Source organism: Sitophilus oryzae, unplaced genomic scaffold (assembly GCF_002938485.1).
Source record: "Sitophilus oryzae breed Bouriz unplaced genomic scaffold, Soryzae_2.0 scaffold_1436_pilon_pilon, whole genome shotgun sequence".
Lineage (NCBI taxonomy): Eukaryota > Metazoa > Arthropoda > Insecta > Coleoptera > Curculionidae > Sitophilus > Sitophilus oryzae.
In genome coordinates this window covers 5,636,231-5,657,862 of record NW_022146100.1, presented here as the reverse complement: position 1 = coordinate 5,657,862, position 21,632 = coordinate 5,636,231, and the positions used below count along the sequence as shown (strand labels likewise).

The window sequence follows — 21,632 nt, the reverse complement described above, 5'->3', positions numbered from 1 at the left end:
CATTCATTCATTTGTATACTAAAGCATATGTGACAACCTCGCCGTGCGACTAAATGGTTATCGTTAAGCCACGACTATCGAATGCTTTTGATAAACGAAATTTAGTATTGGTTTGATTTTTGTCTGCGTCAGTGCATTATTAGTTCTTGCAAATTTTTATAACTTGCCTTCTAAATACTGTGCTATTTTTGCGTTTATTAAAATATTTAAAATACTAAAGTAGTAGTGTTTTTTTTAAATTGACGATTGTGTACGTGTGCAGGTGATCAAAATTTTTCCGAAAATTTGTGTGCTTTTCGGATCTTTCAATTATTTAATTTTATACGGTATATGGTCTATTTTTTTAATGGGAAATTTTGAGAAGTAACAATTTTTAAGAGTGATGAGGTGAACTTACAATTAATTTTAAAAATACATATGTATTTGTATTTTGATGTTTTAGTAATATGAATTAGTTGAACTTAATAATCATATTTAAGTAATGTGGTAATGTGGTTAAGTAAATGGTTATCGAACTCAAATTTTGGGATGAGAAAATTAAATTGATTGATTAAAGTTTTACACGTGCCAATTTAAAAAAAAAGTTAACGATATTTGTATTTTGTTTATGCTAATTCTCTTACATGTAGATTTCTGCGAAGAAATATTTCATTTATTTTTTAAAGTAAATGCCAGTAAAAGCAAATATTATTTTTAAATACTAATACAAAGTAATAAACATATATAATTTTGATTTCTATTTTTTTATTTATATTTTTCTTCTATTACACTGCATGCTTAGAAAATTAATAAATGTTTATATTTCATGATTTTAAAATTTGTTGTTAATATAATAAATTAGTTCTGTAATTATTATTATTTAATAAACCAACGTTGCCAAAAAATTTAGAGACTATATTATTTTTAAATAGGATCTAATATAAATAATTTTGACTTCTAATTTGTTTTATTTTGCTACTACTTAAAAAAATGTTTATATTAAATGATTTTAAATTTTGGTGTTAATGGGTATAACAAATTATTACTGTTATTATTATTTATTAAACCAGTTTTGCTTAAAAACATTAAAAATAATTTTATTACATCCAAAATAAAAAGTATTATTGCAGTGTAACAACAGAATAATAATAAAAAAATGCAAAATATAGAGTCATACCACAGGTCATACTATCCCTAACTAATTATAATACCAAAGAATAATATTCTTTGCTAATACCAACTAATACGAATATACGACAACAGCGCCGTTCATAATGTATTTTTTGTGTAAATACTAGCATCTCAATAAAAAAATAATGTGTCCTTATCTTTATCTGACTCAAAATCAAAGATGCCGGCTTTTTCCATACCATTGCCACCGACCGCCGACCGCTGTCGGGTTTCTAGGAAAGAAACCTACGTCGCCGGGCGACAACTAAAATCCAGTTTATATTTTATTATAATCGATCCTGACGAATAAATGAATTTTATAAATGAATGGTTTTTGCTGCCGAATTAATATATTTGAAGGCAGATGACGCATCTATTCGATATTTTTATTCGAATAGTTTTCGACGAATGTTTTCTTACTAGCTATCGAATTATTCGAATGAATTACAACTATCGCATGTTTCGATAGTATTCATTCGATAGTTCCCACTACTATTCTTAACAGGACTTAACGGACATAAAGGGCCATTACTACCGCTTTCCCGTTCAAAATATTTTAATAAAATTGCGATGAGTTTTTAGGGCCCTATTAAGCTATATTGTACACTTCTCACAAAGAGGTTCTAAAAATTCTAGTAAACATTGTTAAGCTTAAAGTTTCACAACACTATTTATTTAAACCAATAACTCGTAATACAAAACTAAAGTGTCATTGGTTTTGACACCAATGACAATGTCAGGAAATAAATAAATAAATGTAGCAACTTGACATTTATTAAAGCAGAGCTACCACCCGAATACCCAGCGCAAAATTTAAATTCCAGTTAGTCATCCCGGCGCCGAATACGTCCATGGTTGGCAACATTGAATTAAAAAATCGCGTCATCGATTACGTTACTAAAAGTTTAATTGAAAGCAAATGTATATGATTAATCCCATCTAATGTAGGTACAAATGAAACTAAAACAACAAAATAAAACGGTTAATTTTCAGAATAACTATATGTTCAAAGATAAAGATATAGAATAACACCAAAATGGTCTTTTTTATAAAATTTAACCGATTTTGTAGTACTTTATACCTATCCATCACAGCAATAGATTTCATCGAATACATGTCTATTAAAAAGTGGTGAAATGTTTTGATCATTATGACTATACGATATATTCGAGATCAATTTCTTTCGTTCGTTTGTCGGTCTATATATCGGAGTCGGGGATTCACTTGATTCACTTGAAAGACTCACTACGCACGTGGCATATACAGAGGGGGGCCCATGGGGCACGGCCCCCCCTAAAATCTGTAAATTGTGTCAAATATTAACCTTTCGGGTTAAATTCCTGTATCCGCCCCTGGTAGAGAGTAAAAGACTCTCGTTTAAGAGTAGGGGGGGAAATGCAAATATAGTATGCGGTTTTCACATCACTGTGCTACTTTTTTAAGAAATCAAAAATGCGACATTCTGATTTGTCCTAGCCATTTTAGTCTCTGAAATACAGGGCGAATTTTAAAATGTTGCATTTTTGACACCCCTCGTATCTTGGTTATCGTATAACTTATCGAAAAGTTGAAAATTGAAACCTGTAATGTTTTTCACATAGAATTCAGTGGCGTAACTACTTTTCCGCTGGAAGGTATAATTTTTAAAATATCCAATTTTTGATCCAAACTTATGTTTTTTTTAATGGGATACCCTGTACATTTTTATTACTTTATGTTATTTGGCTTGTTATGAACATTGTAAAAATACAGGGTGAGTCTTAAGTAAGTTTAAATATTTTAGGGGTAGTATAATTTCGACCACAGAAACACGATTATGAGGTTCTTTTCGCGAACAAAATTTTTTTGAAAATTTTGAATTTTTTGAGAAAATTGGATTTTCTTTTAGTTTTCAGTTAAAAACATAATTTGTTGATAATATGGCAACATAGGTAGTAGATTAAATTTACAAGAAAGAAAATCCAGAAAAAAATCCGTCGTTTTTCAAAATTTTAGCAAAAAATATTTCTTTTGGAAATTTTTATTTTGGAAAGTAAAATAACTCGGTTATTTTGGATTTATTTGACAAACGGCAAAGAGAAAATATGTTTCTTTTATCGAGATCTACCAGCCCTAAAATATTTGCACTTATTTAAGACTCACCCTGTATAACAGACTCCCTATAAGTACTTATTTTCATAAACAACGTAAAAAAGCAATATTTAACTTTTTAACATAGGCGGCCGGTTAAAATTACGAAATCAAAACAAAAAATTCTATATGTGAAATTATTACACAACACAAATGCATCATACCGTAACCATCGTAATAACAAGGCCGGACAGCTGTGACGTAAAAATCTCGTGACGTCACCAACTGGAGGCTCAACTCTATTTAGCAGCATTGATAATTACCCGATAAAAGTTCAAATTGTCGATCTTTATTCACTCACCAGATATATTTCGAAGTTTTAAAATGTCTTTTTCCGAGTTTTTAAAAATATTATAGTATATAAAAATAGTTTTAATAGAATACGGAAAAAATCATACCAATCAATAAATATTTATCTCTCACTTTTTATCAATCAAATTTAATAAAGGAATATTTTAAGTTCACAATAGTGTATAATATGAGAAAAAACAATAAAAAATAGATATTTTTTATAGTATATATTAAGTATTTTATCGATATTCTACGCCCTCTACTCTGGGGAGACGGCGCCGCGCGGCGGCGCCTGTCGTAGCGGAGTGGTATTACCCCGGTTGACAGTCATCGATTTATCGGTAGGTGTGCGGACGTGGTAATTATAATCGGTAACAGAAGGGTGAAAAAAGTTATAAATCTGTAAAAATAGGTGTTTAAACTATAAAGTGATTATAAGTGTGTGTTATACAATTTAAAAGGTATAATGTCTTATAGTGTTCCGTGCCGCGCTGTAAATTACGGTCTAACCTCAAAAACCACGTTTTTCGCTTTCCTAATGATAGGAATATTCAGAAATAGTGGCTCCAAGCTATTCATCGTGATGAATTTGTGGTGAAAAAATACAGCAGGATGTGTGATCAGCATTTTGATAAGGAAAGTATACTTTGGTTTATCACATATACAGATGAAAAATCCCGCATTTTTTAATTATTAAATACATAGGACATTTACATCTGAAATTAGAAATCTATTTATATGGCCAAAATACTACAGTCCAGGTAAATGAACTAAAACACCATTTGAAAGATTTTTAAATGAAATTGATAGTTTATTACTTGATTCACTAGTTTTACATAGTTAATAGTAATCAGGGTTCGGAAGTAGTTAATTAGTACAGAATAAGTACGTGTAGTTCTTCTTCAAAAACTACCTTTTTCCCGTTCATTAACTACATAAAAACTACTTTAATAAACTACGCATTGATATTACGAAAAAAATATCCTATAGGTTAATTCTGATAGAAATAATGTAATGCATATGGCTTTTTATTTAAGTAAAGAATTATTTATACATTCATTCAATTATTAAAATTATTATAAAATATGAAAACTCAAAATATTTTAATATCTATAAGATAATAACCTAGTTAGTAATCTTTGTCAAGAGTTTGTAGAAAGTAGAATATGATCGAAAAAAAAGGGCGTCAGCGATGGCTATGAAATGAAGATCGCTGTCATTTTATATGTAAAATTTTATGGGGAATGTCATCGATCATCATTTCCAAGTCAACTAGACGCCTTTTTTTTCGATCATACGGTATTTTTCAACCTGATTTATAATATGGTCATCGTTTAATAATTTTCCGCTTTATAAGAGGTCTAAATAATAAAATGTGAATATTATATTTAAAGCTATATTTCTTCTGTTTTCCCAAATATATTTATATGTATTTTCTAAAGCTCTTACTTATCTTTTACCTCATCTGAAACCTTTCATATTTGAAAGTTACATAAACTACATCCTAAACTACATTAACTATATGTAATGTAGTTTATGTTGTTTTTAAGAGTAACATGTAGTTTTCCGAACCCTAATAGTAATACTGATCAAAATATTAGTCATGCTTGTTATTTACTAAATTCTTTAAAATGCGATGAAAATAATAAAACATTTCTAACTTTTATCTGTGTTCAATATTAAAGTTATTAACATGAGTTGAGTAACAGGTTGAGCTTGAAGTAATAATATATTGTTTTAATGAGTAAAATATGAGGTATGTTTTACTAGAGAACTTGCAAACTGATCCTCTTGAAAGTAGGTTTGGTTTGGTTTGGTTTGGTGTCAATACAGTATTAATATAATGCATGTCAATACAGTATTTGTGTTCGACATTTATATGAAAGCGAAAAGAAACTTCAGAAAAAAGATTCAGTCATTAATGTCCTTAAAAATAATTTAACATTTTCAGACAACACTGATATTGAACAAAAATTCACTTATAAAAAACCTTACTAAAGGCAGTTTTGTGTTTCCAAAAGATGAAATAACTAATATAGTTTTATTTGAATATATAATTTTTAACAAAGTTTTGCAAAGCCATTAGGAGTTTCTCAAAATTCACAATAAAAAAATATTTTTATCAAAAATATCTTTGGATTGCATTAAAAGTAATAACACCATTATTAAAATTTCCGCAATGTACTATTTATAATGCTAAGTTATTGTAAAAATTGTCATAAATTCTATTAGAAATACACGCCTGAAAAACTACTGTTGTTAAAAAATAATGATAGACTTGGAAAAGGAAATAAAAGAAACTTAGACACACTTACAGCATAAATAAATACAATGACGATGGATAATGTAAGATGGGATATCAATCTGATGTTTTTTAAATTTTATGTTTAATTATTATTTATTAAAAATTCGGTGCAATTAAAGTTTATATCCATTATATACGTATAAAGTGTATCAAATGCCATCAAAGTTTAGGCCTCCAGGTGATGACGTAACGAATAAGCTGTCCGGCCTTGTTATTACGGTCGTTACGATTATACACATCACAAGTGCATTTTAAATGTAGTTTAAAATTCGAACAAAAATAATTTTTTGAAAATCGATTTGTGTGTCTGGAAACATTCTATCCTTTTCTAATCTTTCTATAATTAGTGTTAATTTTTGTGTAAATTTTTAGTAAATGACGTCTAGTGACTGACTTCGCCAAAATTATCATTGATTGTTATTCCCCAGCAGTCTTTGATGCAGTTTTTTTTTATCACACGGTATATTTATGTGGATTAATTGAATGTTGAGGAGCCTCTAAGTTACCTTATTTCCCTGAGAAGGGAAGTATCATCACCTCCGAGTCAACCTGCTATCTTTTCTACTAAACTTCATTAGTGTGACTTTTCTAATCAGGCGATCTCTGTCAAAAGGCTACAAAGTTTTTTTAGCGACAGCCACGGCTCAATAAAGTACTTTTTAAGCAGATATAAAACGCTAAACGATATTATTCGTGTTTGTTTCGTGTTAAAAAGTCCGATACGTCAGATAGGACGAACAAATAGCTGTAACTTATGTTGTTTGTAATTGGGTTTTTTAAACGCCGAACTACATGCTGTAATGTTCGCAGTAAAAAGCATCGAGTTACATTAAAACAAGCATTTTCGAACTTAAAAGAAACGGTTTATACGAATGCGTGGTAGATAATGAAGATGGCTGGTGGCAGATGCATGTGAAATGTATTTCTTGGTGTATTTAACAACCCTTATATTTGATAATAAATTAATAAAATTAATAAATTCTTACTATGAAGATAGCGATAATACTTGTGTCTCAGATTAACAATTTACTGTTACAGATTAATAGAATTTCTACACAATGTTTTTACTACAAATTAATAAAAATTAAAATTATTTTTCTTCTCCAACAAACTAGGTACGACTTGTTAACAAATGATTACTACTGTTGAATCTTTGGCACAAAAATATTTCAAATTTATGATTTCAGTCTAATCGCTATACCTATATAAGGTGCGTCTCAAAAGTGGCTCACCCCTATAACTTTTTTATTTTTTCAGATAGGTAATAAAAAGAGATTTGGTATGTTAGTATATGATATAATTTAGGATTGATTGGTGTATTTAATTGTTTTTGGTCACTTCCTGTTTCACTGGCGGAAACGACTACAACTTTTGATTTTAAAAATGGCACCCTCGGTATTTTTTTTACTTTATTCGATAGAAAATGACATTCTGAATAGAATGACATATCATATGTCAACTTTTGACATTCTCGCTTAATAAAAAATTGTATTTTAAAATTCAATTTAGAGTGCCATGGCTATGTTAAAAACACTAATTCTTTATCAAGGAGCCTTGGAAAAATAGATTTGATCATCTAATGTTTTTAGTGTCTTGTCTTGGCCAGTTAGAAAATGCTCAAATCGTATTTTTAATCATATCTCAATTTTTTCAAATGGAACGAGGGTGGCTCATTAGCATATTTGGAAAAAACATTTTTTTACGAATAATTTGATACCACACACTTGGTATTTCGAGTTAAATTTTCGTTACAAACCGCAAGTTGTAATTTCAAATAAACCATATGCGAAAATGTCAAAAGTTGACGTGTGATATGTTATTCTATTCAGAGTGACATTTTCTATCGAATAAAGAAAAAAAATACCGGGGGTATCATATAAAAATCAAAAGTTGTAGCCATTTCCGGTGAAACCGGAAGTGACCGAAAACAATTGAATACGTTAATCAATCCTAATTTATGTCATATACTAACATACCAAATCTCGTTTCTTTAACTAAAAAAATAAAAAACTTATAAGGGTGAACCACTTTTGAGACTCACCCGGTATAGTGAACATGGTCAATTTTTGTTAATTAATTATGACGTACTGATTATTTCGATTCCGAATATCTCGAATACCATTAGTCGTACCAATTTTTACCAAGAGCCATTTTTTACGTAAGGCTCTCTTTATGGATACAACTGACTACCGCAAGCTGTTGCTAGGATATTCTATTAATTTTAATTGTGTTTTTAAACATTGTGAATGATCGTAAATTGAAAAGCATAATGTGTAATTGAAACCACTAATTTAAGTGCGAGGTTTTGAATGAAGCTTAAGTAATAAGTATTTTTATATTTATGCATAAGAGACAGAATCGATATCATGAAACGCAATTAGTAGGTAGTTAGTTTAGTCAATTTTATTCTATTTGTTTAGCATTTTAATCATGGTCCGTTGTACCCTGAAATTTTAAGAATGGTGAGTTTATATACAGGGTGTCCCAGAAATAATTGCAGATATTTTTAGGAGTGGTAGATCTGGTCTCATGGAGGAAGGAAACATAATTTTCTCTTTACTATTTTTAAAATGAATTCAAAATAACCGAACTTTGAAAAATAAAAAAAAGGCACATTGTGAGAACCGCTGGTGATAACCGGCTATTAAAGGTTTTTCATGCACTAGGTTTTTCAGCTTATTTGACGGCTTGTCAGGGTAGGCATGGTAGGTGGCGCCTACACGGCCAACCCTAAGATTTTGGCAGAATTTAAGCGATTTATTACATTACATTATTTACTATTAGTGTTGCCAATACATAAAAATACTGTTAATACACGGAAGTGTGTTTTAATAATCAATATTATTTTAATATTTGTGGTCTTGTATATTAACATATTCACTACCGCTGGCGTACGCTGACTGTGCCGCTGCGTTAGAAAACAAAGTAATTTTGACCGTTGGAGTGCCTTTGTTCGGCGATTTCTACATCGCCTACTATCAGAGTCGATGCACGACGTACGTCAGTCTTCTGTCTCTGTCTAACTCATCGTGCGGTAGCGACGCGACGTAAGTCTAAGTTAAGGTGGGCATATTAAGGCAGGGCTTAGGCGAAATCTCCGGTCGCCTTCGCATGAAGTCGTGGAGGCTCGGTAGGCTTAGACGTTAAGGAGATATTCCGGATGAGATATATCAAATTTTGTTAAGGGGATATTTCATATGATTCATTATACGTAACATTTAAAACTTTTATATGAAAATTCAAAAAACGTTTAAAGCAAATTGGAAACATTTTTCGGGCTTGTCCGAAATTATTAAAAATGACATAACCGGTTGTATTTCAGAACACGCCACAGAAATAAAAGAATCCGAAATAAAAACGCGTTATTTTATTCAGTGCAAGAAGACGATACAACAGTTTAAAAAAGTTGTTTAAACAGATATTACACAAAAGTCTCTGTGCTATTTCAATTCGATATGTTAATAAAAGCTGCTAAGTCAAATATCTTTGCGAATTTTATTTTATGAATTATTAGATAACATTGTTATACATTTAGAAATAAGGTTTGTAGATAGGTACTCCTATGTCTCAATTATTTTTATGTATCTCTTGCGGATCAGAAATTTAAAGAGTCCTATAAAAAAATTCCAACGCATTTAACAAACTTGTTATATTGATACATTTCCAACTTCCAACGCATTTAATAGTGATTTAACAAACAAAAAATGTTATTGACCAACATAAATTAATGAATAAATTGCAGGTATTAATAATAGATATGATAATTTCGAGCATAAAATAATTTAAGAAGAATAATCCTGGAAATATATTTCCAGAGGCTTTCAAATTGTTTGTTAGGGGGGGGGGGGTCAAATAGACATAGACGCAACTAAAATTTTGTCGCCTACCCAGTCACACGGGTCACGAGCCGCCACTGCCTCCAGTGAATAAACAAGTGGCACTAAAAAGTTTTTTAAAATTTCCCGGAGAATGTCAGGGAAAAATATAAAATGTTTAACAATATTTTTTTCGCAAACAGAAAACCTCATAGACGTGTTTCTGCGGCCGAAATATAATACTAGTTAAAATATTTGCGCTTATTTCTGGGACATCCTGTATAAACAGGAAAATTATACCATCAACATATTACATGGTGATCAAAACATATCACCACTTTTTAATGGACATGTATTCGATGACATCTAATCTGTAAAGGACATATATAAAGTACTACAAAATCGTTTAGATTTTGTAAAAAAAATCAAATTTATCTGTTTGTAGTTATTCTGAATATTAACTGTTTTATTTTATGTTACTTTAGTCACATTTGTACCTACAATAAATTAATAATATAATTTTGGCTGTCTGTACTCGACGGTACATAATATTTTGATGTAAGTCATTTTGCTGTCCTAACTCGCAGATCATCATGATTTAAATAAAAAATAAAGACTTAAGATCTAATGATTTAGACTTTATGCTGAATTGACTTAAGATTTATAACATTTTGATTTTAGAAATGACTTAAAAGACTTAAGAATTAAATCGTTTTCAAACTGACTTGTTTCAGCTGTGATTACCTATACCCATGCATATTTTCTACCAAATGAAAAATAAAACTTACCAGTGTGGGGCATGATTTGTATGCAACCTGAAAAAGAAAATTATTATTTATTAACCCCAAACTAAAGAAGTAATTTTATAAAAATATGTTATTTGTCAGTTAATACAAAATAAAATCGGCGTTATATGGGTCTTTGAAACAACCTAAAATAATTTTTTAGGCCCGCTTGTATACTAAAAATTTACAAAGAAATTAATATTTAAACATCAGTAAATATCGTAATATGCATAAAGTGAAAATAAAAACGAAAATAATGGAAGAAATGAGTCGACGCATATATTTTCCTAACAAAAATTGGGTACCCGCCGGAGCTTTTATTTTTCCCCATATTAATTCCTCATAAATATTCTAATAGGCTGCGATTTTCCAGACCGCCGTTCATTTTTACCCCGGACTCGTTTGACATTCAAGCTCATTGAAATTAGACGGTTTATACAAAAATGATTACCATACAGGGGTAAATAAAATATTAGTTGATGTTTTTCTTATAATACGTAGATACATCTGATACTTGATAATCAGCAAATGGTCAATAAGTAAGTCTTTTTAATATAATATGATTTAAGTCTGAGACCGAGGTATTCCTATCCATATCCTATAGTCTAAGGGTGACCAACTCTTCTGTATATAAGATCGACTTTTACCTTAAATATATATCGCGATCGACTTGTCATAGGCGTAGTCTAAGGGAGAAGAAGAAATGTAAAATGGAATACTATGTTTATACACTGTGTTTCAGTATAAGTTGCATTCCGGCGAGGTATGTGTAGATAAGTAAAATATGCGTTACTAATAGATATACAGGGTGGCCAATGTAAACTTTATCACTTAACATATTCTGCAGATAAAAATAAGTTAAAAAGTTCGTATAAAATAATGTCCTAAAATGCTTCATTTTTGAGATACAGGTTGTAGAAATTTCATTTTTATTTCGATTTTTCCAAATAATTTCTGAAGTAACGTCGATATTTGGATGAAAATTGGTGTTTGATTTTTTTTGACATGAGAAATTCGATGTCGACGCCAGTATGACACCTACTTGTAGGGAGCGCCACCTACATACGTTTTAACTGTTTTGAAGCGTAATAACTTTTCGACCGTAATTATATTAATTACTGAGAAAAATATACATTTCCGCCGTTTTTTACGTTAAAAAAGTCTCTTGGTAAAAACTCTCTACCAGTAATGGTTCTCAAGATATTTGGATTCATAAATCATTGACAAAAATATTAAACACTGCAACAAAACCCGCCTTATCCGTATAATTGTTGTGTTTTTTCTCTTTAAAAATTAAATACTGATTTTTATTTCTACAAAAACCAGATATAAAACAATGATTCCACTTAATGGACACATTTTTTGTAAAATAACAAATAACGCTTGAAACATTTGCTAAAAAATTGCTTTTTGGGATAAGACGGATTTTGCAACTTGACGCCTCATGTATAGTCAATATGTATATATACACAGGAGCCATCTTAACATCGAAGTCAAATTTCTCATGTCAAAAAGACTCACACACATATTTTCATCCAAATATCGATTATAGTTCAGAAATTATTAGGACAAACCTCAAATTAAAATAAAACTTCTACACCCTGTATCTCAGAAACAAAGCATTTTAGGACATGGATTTATACGAAAATTTTACTTATTTTTATCTGCAGAATAGTTTCCCGAATACAATTCAAACCGCCTTTGTCGACTCATTAAGAAAATAAATTTGCAGCTCCAACTTTTGATAGCAGCATTCCGTATATACGGTAACTAAAAAATTCATAGGAATTATTCTTCATCTGGGACGATCGACCAAAATTGACCTCGCGATCGATTTGTTGGCCACCCCTGCTATAGTCCTTAGAAAATTAAATTATCTTCGCTAATGCCTCTTGTTAATCTTAACCACTTTTAAAGACAAAGTCTTGACAAAACTTTGGTAATGTTTGACATACATTACCGTATTAGTTAAGGAGCTAATGTTTTTGAACCATTCATATAAATAAATATGATATAAAAAGTTACTTATTGGTTTAAAAGTATTGTTTTAATTTATTGTAAATAGTGTTTTCGCATGACTTTTGCATTTTTTGTTTAAAAAAGCTATGCTGATTTAATAAAAAAATATTGAAGAATAAAAATGTTTTTCGGAAAAATATTGTTTTTGGGATGGCATGGTTTGTGGAAACGTCGACCAAGCACTAATTTAAAAAAATGAGTTTTTATTTTGACTCACGTCCAAACAAAAAAATATTTAATTATTTTAGAGCTACCACCTGAATAACCAGCGCTAAATCGTAATTCTAGTTAGTCAGCCCGGCGCCGAATATCTCCATGGTTGGCAACAATGAATTTAAAAATGGCGCCCTCGATTACGTAATTAAAAGTTTAATTGCAACAAAATTTGGTTATAGATTCTTGAAAAAAAAATAGGTGACCCGTATTTTTTATTTTTGGCGAGTGGCCCCCCTTTTCGGATTTACAGCCTCCTGAATATCGCTCCTAAAAAGATTTTTTTTTAAATATCTCAGGGCCCTGTTGGACGAAAAGTATTAAATTTGGTACACGTTGTTTGACCATAAAATGACATTTTTTGATGCTATTAACTTTTTTTATTTTTATCAGTGGCGTCCCTACGGTATTTAAACTAAATATTATTGAAGAAAAACATGGTACGCCACTGGTTTTTCCTAAAATAAAAATTATTTTTAAAATCTACATTAAATTTGGAACAAATTTGATCTTTTCACTTTTTTTTGGTACGACGCACCGATTTCGCGTAAAAAAATAAAAACCATTTTCATACATGACCAAATCGCTAAAATTTTAATGTAAATTTTCATAGCAAAATTTAAAAAACGGCAATTTATGTTTTTGGACATTTTGGTTCGCACTTAATAAAAATAGGTAATAAAAGGTAATAAAAACAAGATTTTGGAAAATAAAAAATTATTTTAAACTTAAGTTTGCCGTTTTAAAAATTTTGCCATTGTAATTTACGGTAAAATTTTAGCGATTTAGTCATCTATGAAAATGATTATTATTTCTTACGCGAAAACGGTGCGTCGTACCAAAAAAAGGCCAAGAGATCAAATTTGTTCCAAATTTAATGTAGATTTTAAAAATAATTTTTATTTTAGAAAAAAACAGTGGCGTACCATTTTTTTCTTCAATAATATTAAGTTTAAACACCGTAGGGACGCCACTGATGAAAATAAAAAAAGTTAATAGCATCAAAAAATGTCATTTTATGGTAAAACCACGTGTACCAAATTTAGTGATTTTCGTCCAACAGGGTCCTGAGATATTAAAAAAAACTCTTTTTAGGGCCAAAATAGAGGGGGCTGTAAATCCGAAAAGGGGGGCCACTCGCCAAAAATAAAAAATACGGGTCACCTATTTTTTTTCAAGAATCTATGACTAAATTTTGTTGCATTAATTTCCGGACACCCTGTATATCCTTTTTTTTTTTGTTCACATAAAATCTTATAATGGCAATAGATTATACTAGTACATATATTCTCAAGTTTTATAAGTATTCTCAATTCCCAGAGCAAGTCGGATCTAAACTCTGCCTGAACAGGGGTCCTCTGGAAAGGTTTATGTGATATTTCGCCAAGATATATTTTCATTGTCACCCCTGTATATTTAGGAAAAAAAGGCGAAAAATAATAATAACCAGCAGCGAAAAGCCTACATGCATTTATTAGTCCGAAACCGTGACTGCTGGCCAGCGACCGTCATGGCGGCCACGTGACTGACACGCATGAAAAATTTAAATATCGATCATGTTCAACGCTGAAAAATACGAAATTAATGTAAATCAAAATCATAAGCGCGACGTGTTCGGCCCGAATTATTCCGGTATTGGGCTCGAATTTGCATCGGGCGTCACGCGTCGCGTTAGTAGCTGCCCTTAAATTTAGTCACAGCGTTTAATTTTGACCGATAGAGAACGGATTTCATGCTCACACAAGGTTTCCTCGACGTTACAAAACCTAAGTTCACCGATTTATTATTTTTTTCTAATGTTGACATTTAAAATGACAGTCTATTCCTACCTATCATGAAGAAACATAAAGACCAGAGCACTAAAATATTTTGGACATCTTATAATGGGACACGACAAATACCCACTGCTGGAAAACACAATACAAGGCAAAATAGAAGGGAATGCTCAGCTAGTAGAAGAACATTTTGGCTCAAAAACCTGCGGAAGAGGACACCATTCTTGTTGTACGGCTCTCTAGAGCAGCTGACTGAAAATTTGGCGTAAGAATTCAACTTTAAAATCCAAACATTCAAAGCAATCAAATTCGTATTAATCTTTCTTACCCATAAAAGACAAACTCAAGAACCTCTACGTCTTCATCCGTAACATGGAATGGGAATCTTCCAGGTCTGACTGAGAAAAATCAAGATTTTCCTTGATTTAAGTAATAACAATATTTGCATTGTCGCGGAATTTTTAACAAAACACTGTCTCCTCGACCAACACATCAATAGATTGAAGCTGACAACATTTGCGGTAGCAGACTGCCCCAAAATGCAGAAGAACTTAGAACAGAGGTATAATAACAAAAGTATGTGACAATTACTATCAAATATAACATAAAACATGTTATATTTCTACTTCAAAATCTTTACGAAGACAGCTCCGGAAAAGTCAAAGTCAACAACGCTCTCTCTAAGTCTTTTAGTCCGAAACGTGGTGTGAGACAAGATTGTATAGTATCTCCTCTTCAACATTTATGGAGAGTACATAATGAGAAAAGTCTTACAGGGCTGGCGAGGCGGACTAACGATATGTGGAAAAAAGATCACAAACCTTAGGTATGCCGATGACACCTTAATTCTTGCATGCTCTGAGGAAGAACTTGTTCAAATAATGAGAAGGTTGAGTAAGATCAGTGCGGAACATGGCCTTATGCTAAACAAAAGGAAAACGCAAGTCATAATAATAGACCGAAATCCTACTAATATCAGGGAGATTGATGGTTTTGAGGTGGTTAAAAAGTTCAATTACCTCGGATCCCTCATAACAAACAAGGGAGGCTGTGACGAGGAAATCAAACGCAGACTAGCAATAGCTCGTAACTCGACTATAAAACTAACACGAATATGGAAAGACTCTGGATCCCATCACAACAAATTAAAATTAGTAAACACATTGATCTTTCCTATCGCTACTTATGCATCAGAGACCTGGACTCTGAAAACTACAAATAGACGAAAAATAGATGCTTTAGAAATGTGTACAGAAGAATGGTGCGAATTTCATACACAGAACATCGGACCAACGTATCAATTCTAAGGCAGTTGAAAGTTAACACAAGACTTTCAACCAAAATAAACCAGTCATACCTTAGGTACTTCAGGCACATTTCGAGAAGAACAGATGGACTAGAAAAAATCATAATCGAAGGGAAGATTAATGGCAAACGACAAAGAGGAAGATCTCCGACGCGCTGGGTGGACCAAACCAAAGAAATTATTGGTCACGGCCTGCAAGAGGCTTCTATAGCCGCTCAAGATAGAGATGGATGGAGAACAACGATCCGAGCAATTGAGACATGATGTCACCATACTCTTTCGAGAGTTAACGGACAAGAAGAAGAATTTGAAGAAGCTGCTATATACACGAGTAAGCACCGTAGACTGTAGTGCAATGATTGCAATTATCATCAAAAATGCATTTAACAACGCCTCCTGGCAAGTTATATTGAACAATCTGCAAACGAGGAAAATAGATCAATGTCTAATTGACATTATCTACCCATCAGAGAGAATAATCATAATAGAAGCCGAAGGGTTACAAAAAACTGTAATGGTAAATAGCGGTGTACCAAAGGGATCAATCTTGGGACCTTTGCTCTGGAACATACTCTATGATGAGCTACTGAAGATAGAAATGCCAGGCAAAACAACTTTAGTTACCTTTGCAGACGACCTTGCCATTGTATCATGTGCCAAAGATGAAGCTCTACTGATGAACACCGTCAACTTGACAATCCAACGAGTTGTAAATTGGATGGAGAATAATCTGCTAACCGTAGCGTCACATAAAACGGAAGCAATATTACTGACCAAAAAAAGAAAATTATCGCCGGTGCAGTTTTATATTCACGGAACTGTAATTTACCGAAGTAATTCTTTAAAATACTTAGTAGTGTGGCTGGATAGCAAATTGAATTTTGCGGACCATATCAATAAAACCATCACCAAGGCCGAGAAAACTGTCACCGCTTTAGCCTTACTCATGCCAAATGTAGGAGATGCTAGAGCATCCAAAAAAGAGTACTTGCTTGTGTGGTACACTCGCAGCTGTTGTGTGCAGCACCGGCATGGCATAAAGTCACTAACAACTGCAAGTTAATGCAAAGACTACGCATTATGTCTACAATGCATTACGTCTATACTTGTATTCATTTAAAACTTCCCAATATGGCGGACTTCAGTATGGGAGGCTTAAAAAATGAAAATCTCTAAACTGGAATCGACTGTAGTTCATATAGATAATCTGTGGTAAATCCAATTGAACTCTGACACTTGGCTGATATTGACGTTTACGGTTCCGTTTTCTAAATATTTTCATTATTTTTTGTGATTTATTCACAGATTCTACTTGATTTTGTTCTTTTATTTAACCTGCAGCCTGCAGTACTAATTATATAGTTATAAATAATCTTTTCACCTATCAAGAACTGAGGAATAGGCTGGAAGATATTCAAAATGTGTAAAACGCTTAAAAACGTATTAGAAAACATCGTTCGACTCGTCCACAAATTCGTGAAAATAAATTACATAGTCCAGATGTTTGTAAAAAGGTCTCTAATTATTTTGAGAAGTTTCCTCGTATCAGTAATTTTCAGGTTTGTACAGGGACGTAGCAACAGGGGTGCAAGTGCTGCTCACCAAGGCCCGGGGTCCTGGAGGGGCCCAGCAGAAATCAGAAATATTTTGCAGAAATGAGGAACAGTTTCGAAGAAGTTATAAATGAAGCAGCTGATTTAGCTCGTGGTTGGGGAATTGATCCAAGTTTCCAACACAGGATTCAAAAAAGTGAAAAAACAATTCGATGAGTTATCATGTGATGAACGACTATTCAACGCCAAAGAAAACTTCCGTTTGTCGGTGTTTAATATAACGTTAGGCGTTGTTATATCACAACTTGAAAATCGATTCAAAGGGTTAAATAGCGTAGTTGAAAGATTTAAAGTACTTTGTCCCTCGATCCTGAGAGATCATTCTGATGCTGATTTGGTTCTCCTATCTGAAAACCTGATCAGCTTTTATTCCAATGATCTATCATATTCATTTTCGCAAGAAATTTAAGTTTCAGGCAAGTTTTCAAAGATCAGATAAATGCAGACATTTCATTGCAGTTAATGACTTCGCGAAGTTAGTTATTTCCGATCAAATGATCTCCAGTTCATTCACAGAAATCTGCTTTGCTTTTATCCTTTTTCTAACAATTCTTGTATCGGTAGCAACTTCCGAGAGGTCATTTCAGTCTTAAAATTAATTAAGAATTATTTAAGAAATAAAATCGCAAAACAGACTATCCAGCTTGGCAATTTTATCAATAAAAAACGAGACAGCCAGAAACTTGGATCTTAATAGAATAATTTCATTGTTTGCCAATCAAAAGACAAGAAAGGTAGATTTTTTTCAGCATGGAAATAACTATAAATTAGTAAATAAGCAATAGTTTTGTAGTTTAATATTTGTGTTACTACATTTATTACTACTCGCCATACATTTTTGTGCAATAAATGTGTTATTTCATTTTTCATTGTTTTTTTATAATGAAGAAAAGGGCCCGCTCGTGGTCTTGCACCAGGGCCCAGGTTCGACTTGCTACGTCCCTGGGTTTGTAATATGTATATGATAATAAATATATTAAAACTTATATTTCTGGAAACAGCGCGGGCATTACAGATTGTTGTAAATCAGTTTTAAAATATAAAGAAGGTTTAAAACAGGTTTAAAAGTTGAGTTAGTAGAGAAGACCTAAATAAGGCAATGTTGGTAGTGGGACCAAAGATCAAATAACAATTGAAATATATAATATATACAATAATTGTAAGTAGTTTTTATGAATCTGTTTTATATCTATTGCATTGTTTTTATATTTCTTGAAATATATATTTCTTTACTTTACAGGATACACAAAGAATAATATAAAATACAGCTACTAAAAGCACTTAAGGTTTGTACTAGATGTAGTTAGAATATCAAACACAAACATCAAACCAAACCAAAAATTATGTTTATTTTATTGGTATTCCTCACATTTGAAAGGAAAGTCATTTCATAAATAAGCAGAAGGACAATGTATAGTACACTCTAATAATTAATATATAAAAATTCTTAAATAATAATTCTTTTTTATCCTATACGTGTTAGTTGACGCATCACTTACTATGAATCACAGTGAGACAACGTCTCACTGTGGTTGTGACATATTCTGAGGTGTTTCTGGCAATTTAAAATAAGTTAATATTTAAACAAACATTTATGGCTTTCCTGACAGGAGTGTGAACACAAATTTAATAAAGATATAACGTGGATAATGTTTTGATTATTACAGTTTGCATGGATGTTTTTGTATGTTGTTATTTTTAATAAAGTATATTTAATGAGTTTTTGAGTATTTCTTTTTCTCTCAGAGGATTGCACTTTATATATAAATTTTCATAAATTATATCTACAAAATTTATTACCTTATAACTTTTTGCTAAAGACTTTGTAGTTGATACAGTTTAACAGTATATAAAAGAACTATTTAAATAAGATGTTTGAAAATATATAGCTGTTTTTGCATACATCAATTCAATTTGTGATTAACTGTACTGAAATAAAAACAAATTAAGAGAAATGGGGTGATCTATCAACTATAACATGAAACGCATCATCCTAATTCCAAGTCTTCTATTAATTTCACTTATTAAACAAATATAATTATTCAATAATCTTGATAATTCTAGGAATTCGCAGATATGAAAACAAAAATTCACTTCCTATATTTCTTTACGTTCCTTTAACTGAAATATAAGAAACAGGGGAGTTAGTATTCTCACTGAAAAAGTTTATAAAATACCTTTAAGTAAAATATCTTCGGATCTGCGGTAAAATACCTTTATTCTTATTAAATAATTTCAATAATCTATGTTTTTATTTATGACAACCACCGAATAATCTAATTTTAACGTCAACTTGACAATCCTGAAAAATGTTATTGTTAACCAAAGAGTAAATCAATTTCTGAATTCGCTAACGCCAACTTATTTTTCATTAAAAAAAATTACCAATTTTCGTAACTAGGTCGGCCATATTGAGGAACTTTTAAAAGAATTGTACTATAATATTAGGGTATGCAGCACATACAAAACGGTATCTATAGAGGCTATAATAGGAGTTATAGCTGAAATAGCGCACTACCCAACTGTGTGTGTCTTATGCAATCTTTTTCCCTCCTCATCAAAAAAAAGATAGATTGAAGCTAAGAAACAACGGCGAATGCTGATTCTGTGGGGAAGAACACCAGAACACCTCATCACTGAGTACGCCGAAACGACAACCATTCGTTCCATGAACTTCTGTGCGACTGATATCGGAGTTGGAAAACTAACATCTGTAAAACCGTCTCAGATACTGGCCTTTGTCAAAGCTCTGAGACAGTATTATGAAGAAAGGGGGACACAATAGATGTGTAAGGTCGCGGTAATTACCCCCCTCCTACACATTCTACTTATCCATGATATTGATTTATCTTAAACATTTAGGAATCTTAAAAATATACCACAGCCTCTTTCTTCCTTCGATTAGTAGATCTATTAGATGCGGTCTCATCCTCTCCATTGTTAGGAATCTCATAGAGCTTGTCAAGTCAATCTACTCTAAAATTACTCTAGTTTCATGTGGACAATCTCTGGAGCAATTGTCCAGTCAAAATAAAGTGACTAAGTTGGATCCCATGGTGGCATCAATAAAATTGTAATGAATTGGTTGATTTGGGTAGGAAAAAAGTAACTAATCTCCATATCTAAAATAATTGTATCTTCTGTTAACAAATGCAAAAAGGCATTTATACGAGGGTTATTCCACTTACGACACGGAGTAAAATGTCAATATTCCATGGGTATATTGATCATAAATGAGGTCTAAATTATAGAAAAATGCATTTTCTACAAAAACTTCAAGAGATAGGTAAAAATGGATTATACAATTTGATAGACAATGAAATTGTGCATCTAATTCTCGTAAAACATACTGAGTGTTCCATTCCACTCTGTATAATGTAGTATTATTTTTATTATTACAACACAATCACAATCTGATAAATAAATAAACTTCAGTAAATATTTAGCATTAAACAGTTTCATACCCTTGAGAAATGAAGCCTTAAAATTTTACCTTAACTAAATTTACCTTTATTTCAATCGTAGAATATAAAAATAAAATAATATACAGGGTGTTCCGTTTAGAAAAAATACACCTATAATATTTTTAATTTATTTGGTACACTCTGTATCTTGTAAAAATATTTTTAAATTGTAGCTGTAATAGTCCTTCAACAAACTCAAAACTTATAATTTGTAAAAATCTAATCGTTTAGCTACAATACCCCGTGTCGTATGTGGTGAATAATTCTGTATTTACTTGAAAATATATTTAGGAATTTCATTCAGCGGTATCTCCTCTACCTTTACAAAAATCTGTATATAAATGAATTTAAATAAATATTAAAATGAATCCCTAAACGACCTTTTGAAAGTAAAATAATCCCATTTTCAATTCGGCGTACATTTTTGCCTTCAATTTCAATATCTAGATACAATCTACCCATATATTCTTAAACGTTTACCCAGTGTATAACGAGGTTCGCTTGATGTCTCCATACATTATAATAATTCCTTATAATAATCGTAATAATAATCATAAACAAATGCGCTCTCGTATTCGTGGCTGGAATCGTATTTCGAAAAAAAAAGGAAAATGACACATCATCGATGGCAAAGTAAATATACGGGGCTGACGACTGACATGTCCCCTGACTTATAAATAATTCAGTTATTAAAATAAAGTTTACGGTAGAAATAGAGACACGTAGGTATATTTATACATAACTAAATTGATGATATAAATAAAAAA

At 31.5% G+C, this 21,632-nt stretch overlaps 1 protein-coding gene across 1 annotated transcript in view; it reads right to left on the bottom strand.

The window, feature by feature from the left end:
• Positions 1-21,632, bottom strand: part of LOC115876535 (paired box pox-meso protein) — a 68,576-nt gene that overhangs the window by 30,603 nt on the left and 16,341 nt on the right. Inside the window, exon 2 of the mRNA XM_030892348.1 lies at positions 10,479-10,505. Within this exon, the coding sequence (XP_030748208.1) occupies positions 10,479-10,491 (13 nt within the window). The 5' untranslated portion in view covers positions 10,492-10,505. The remainder of the gene's footprint in view (positions 1-10,478; positions 10,506-21,632) is intronic.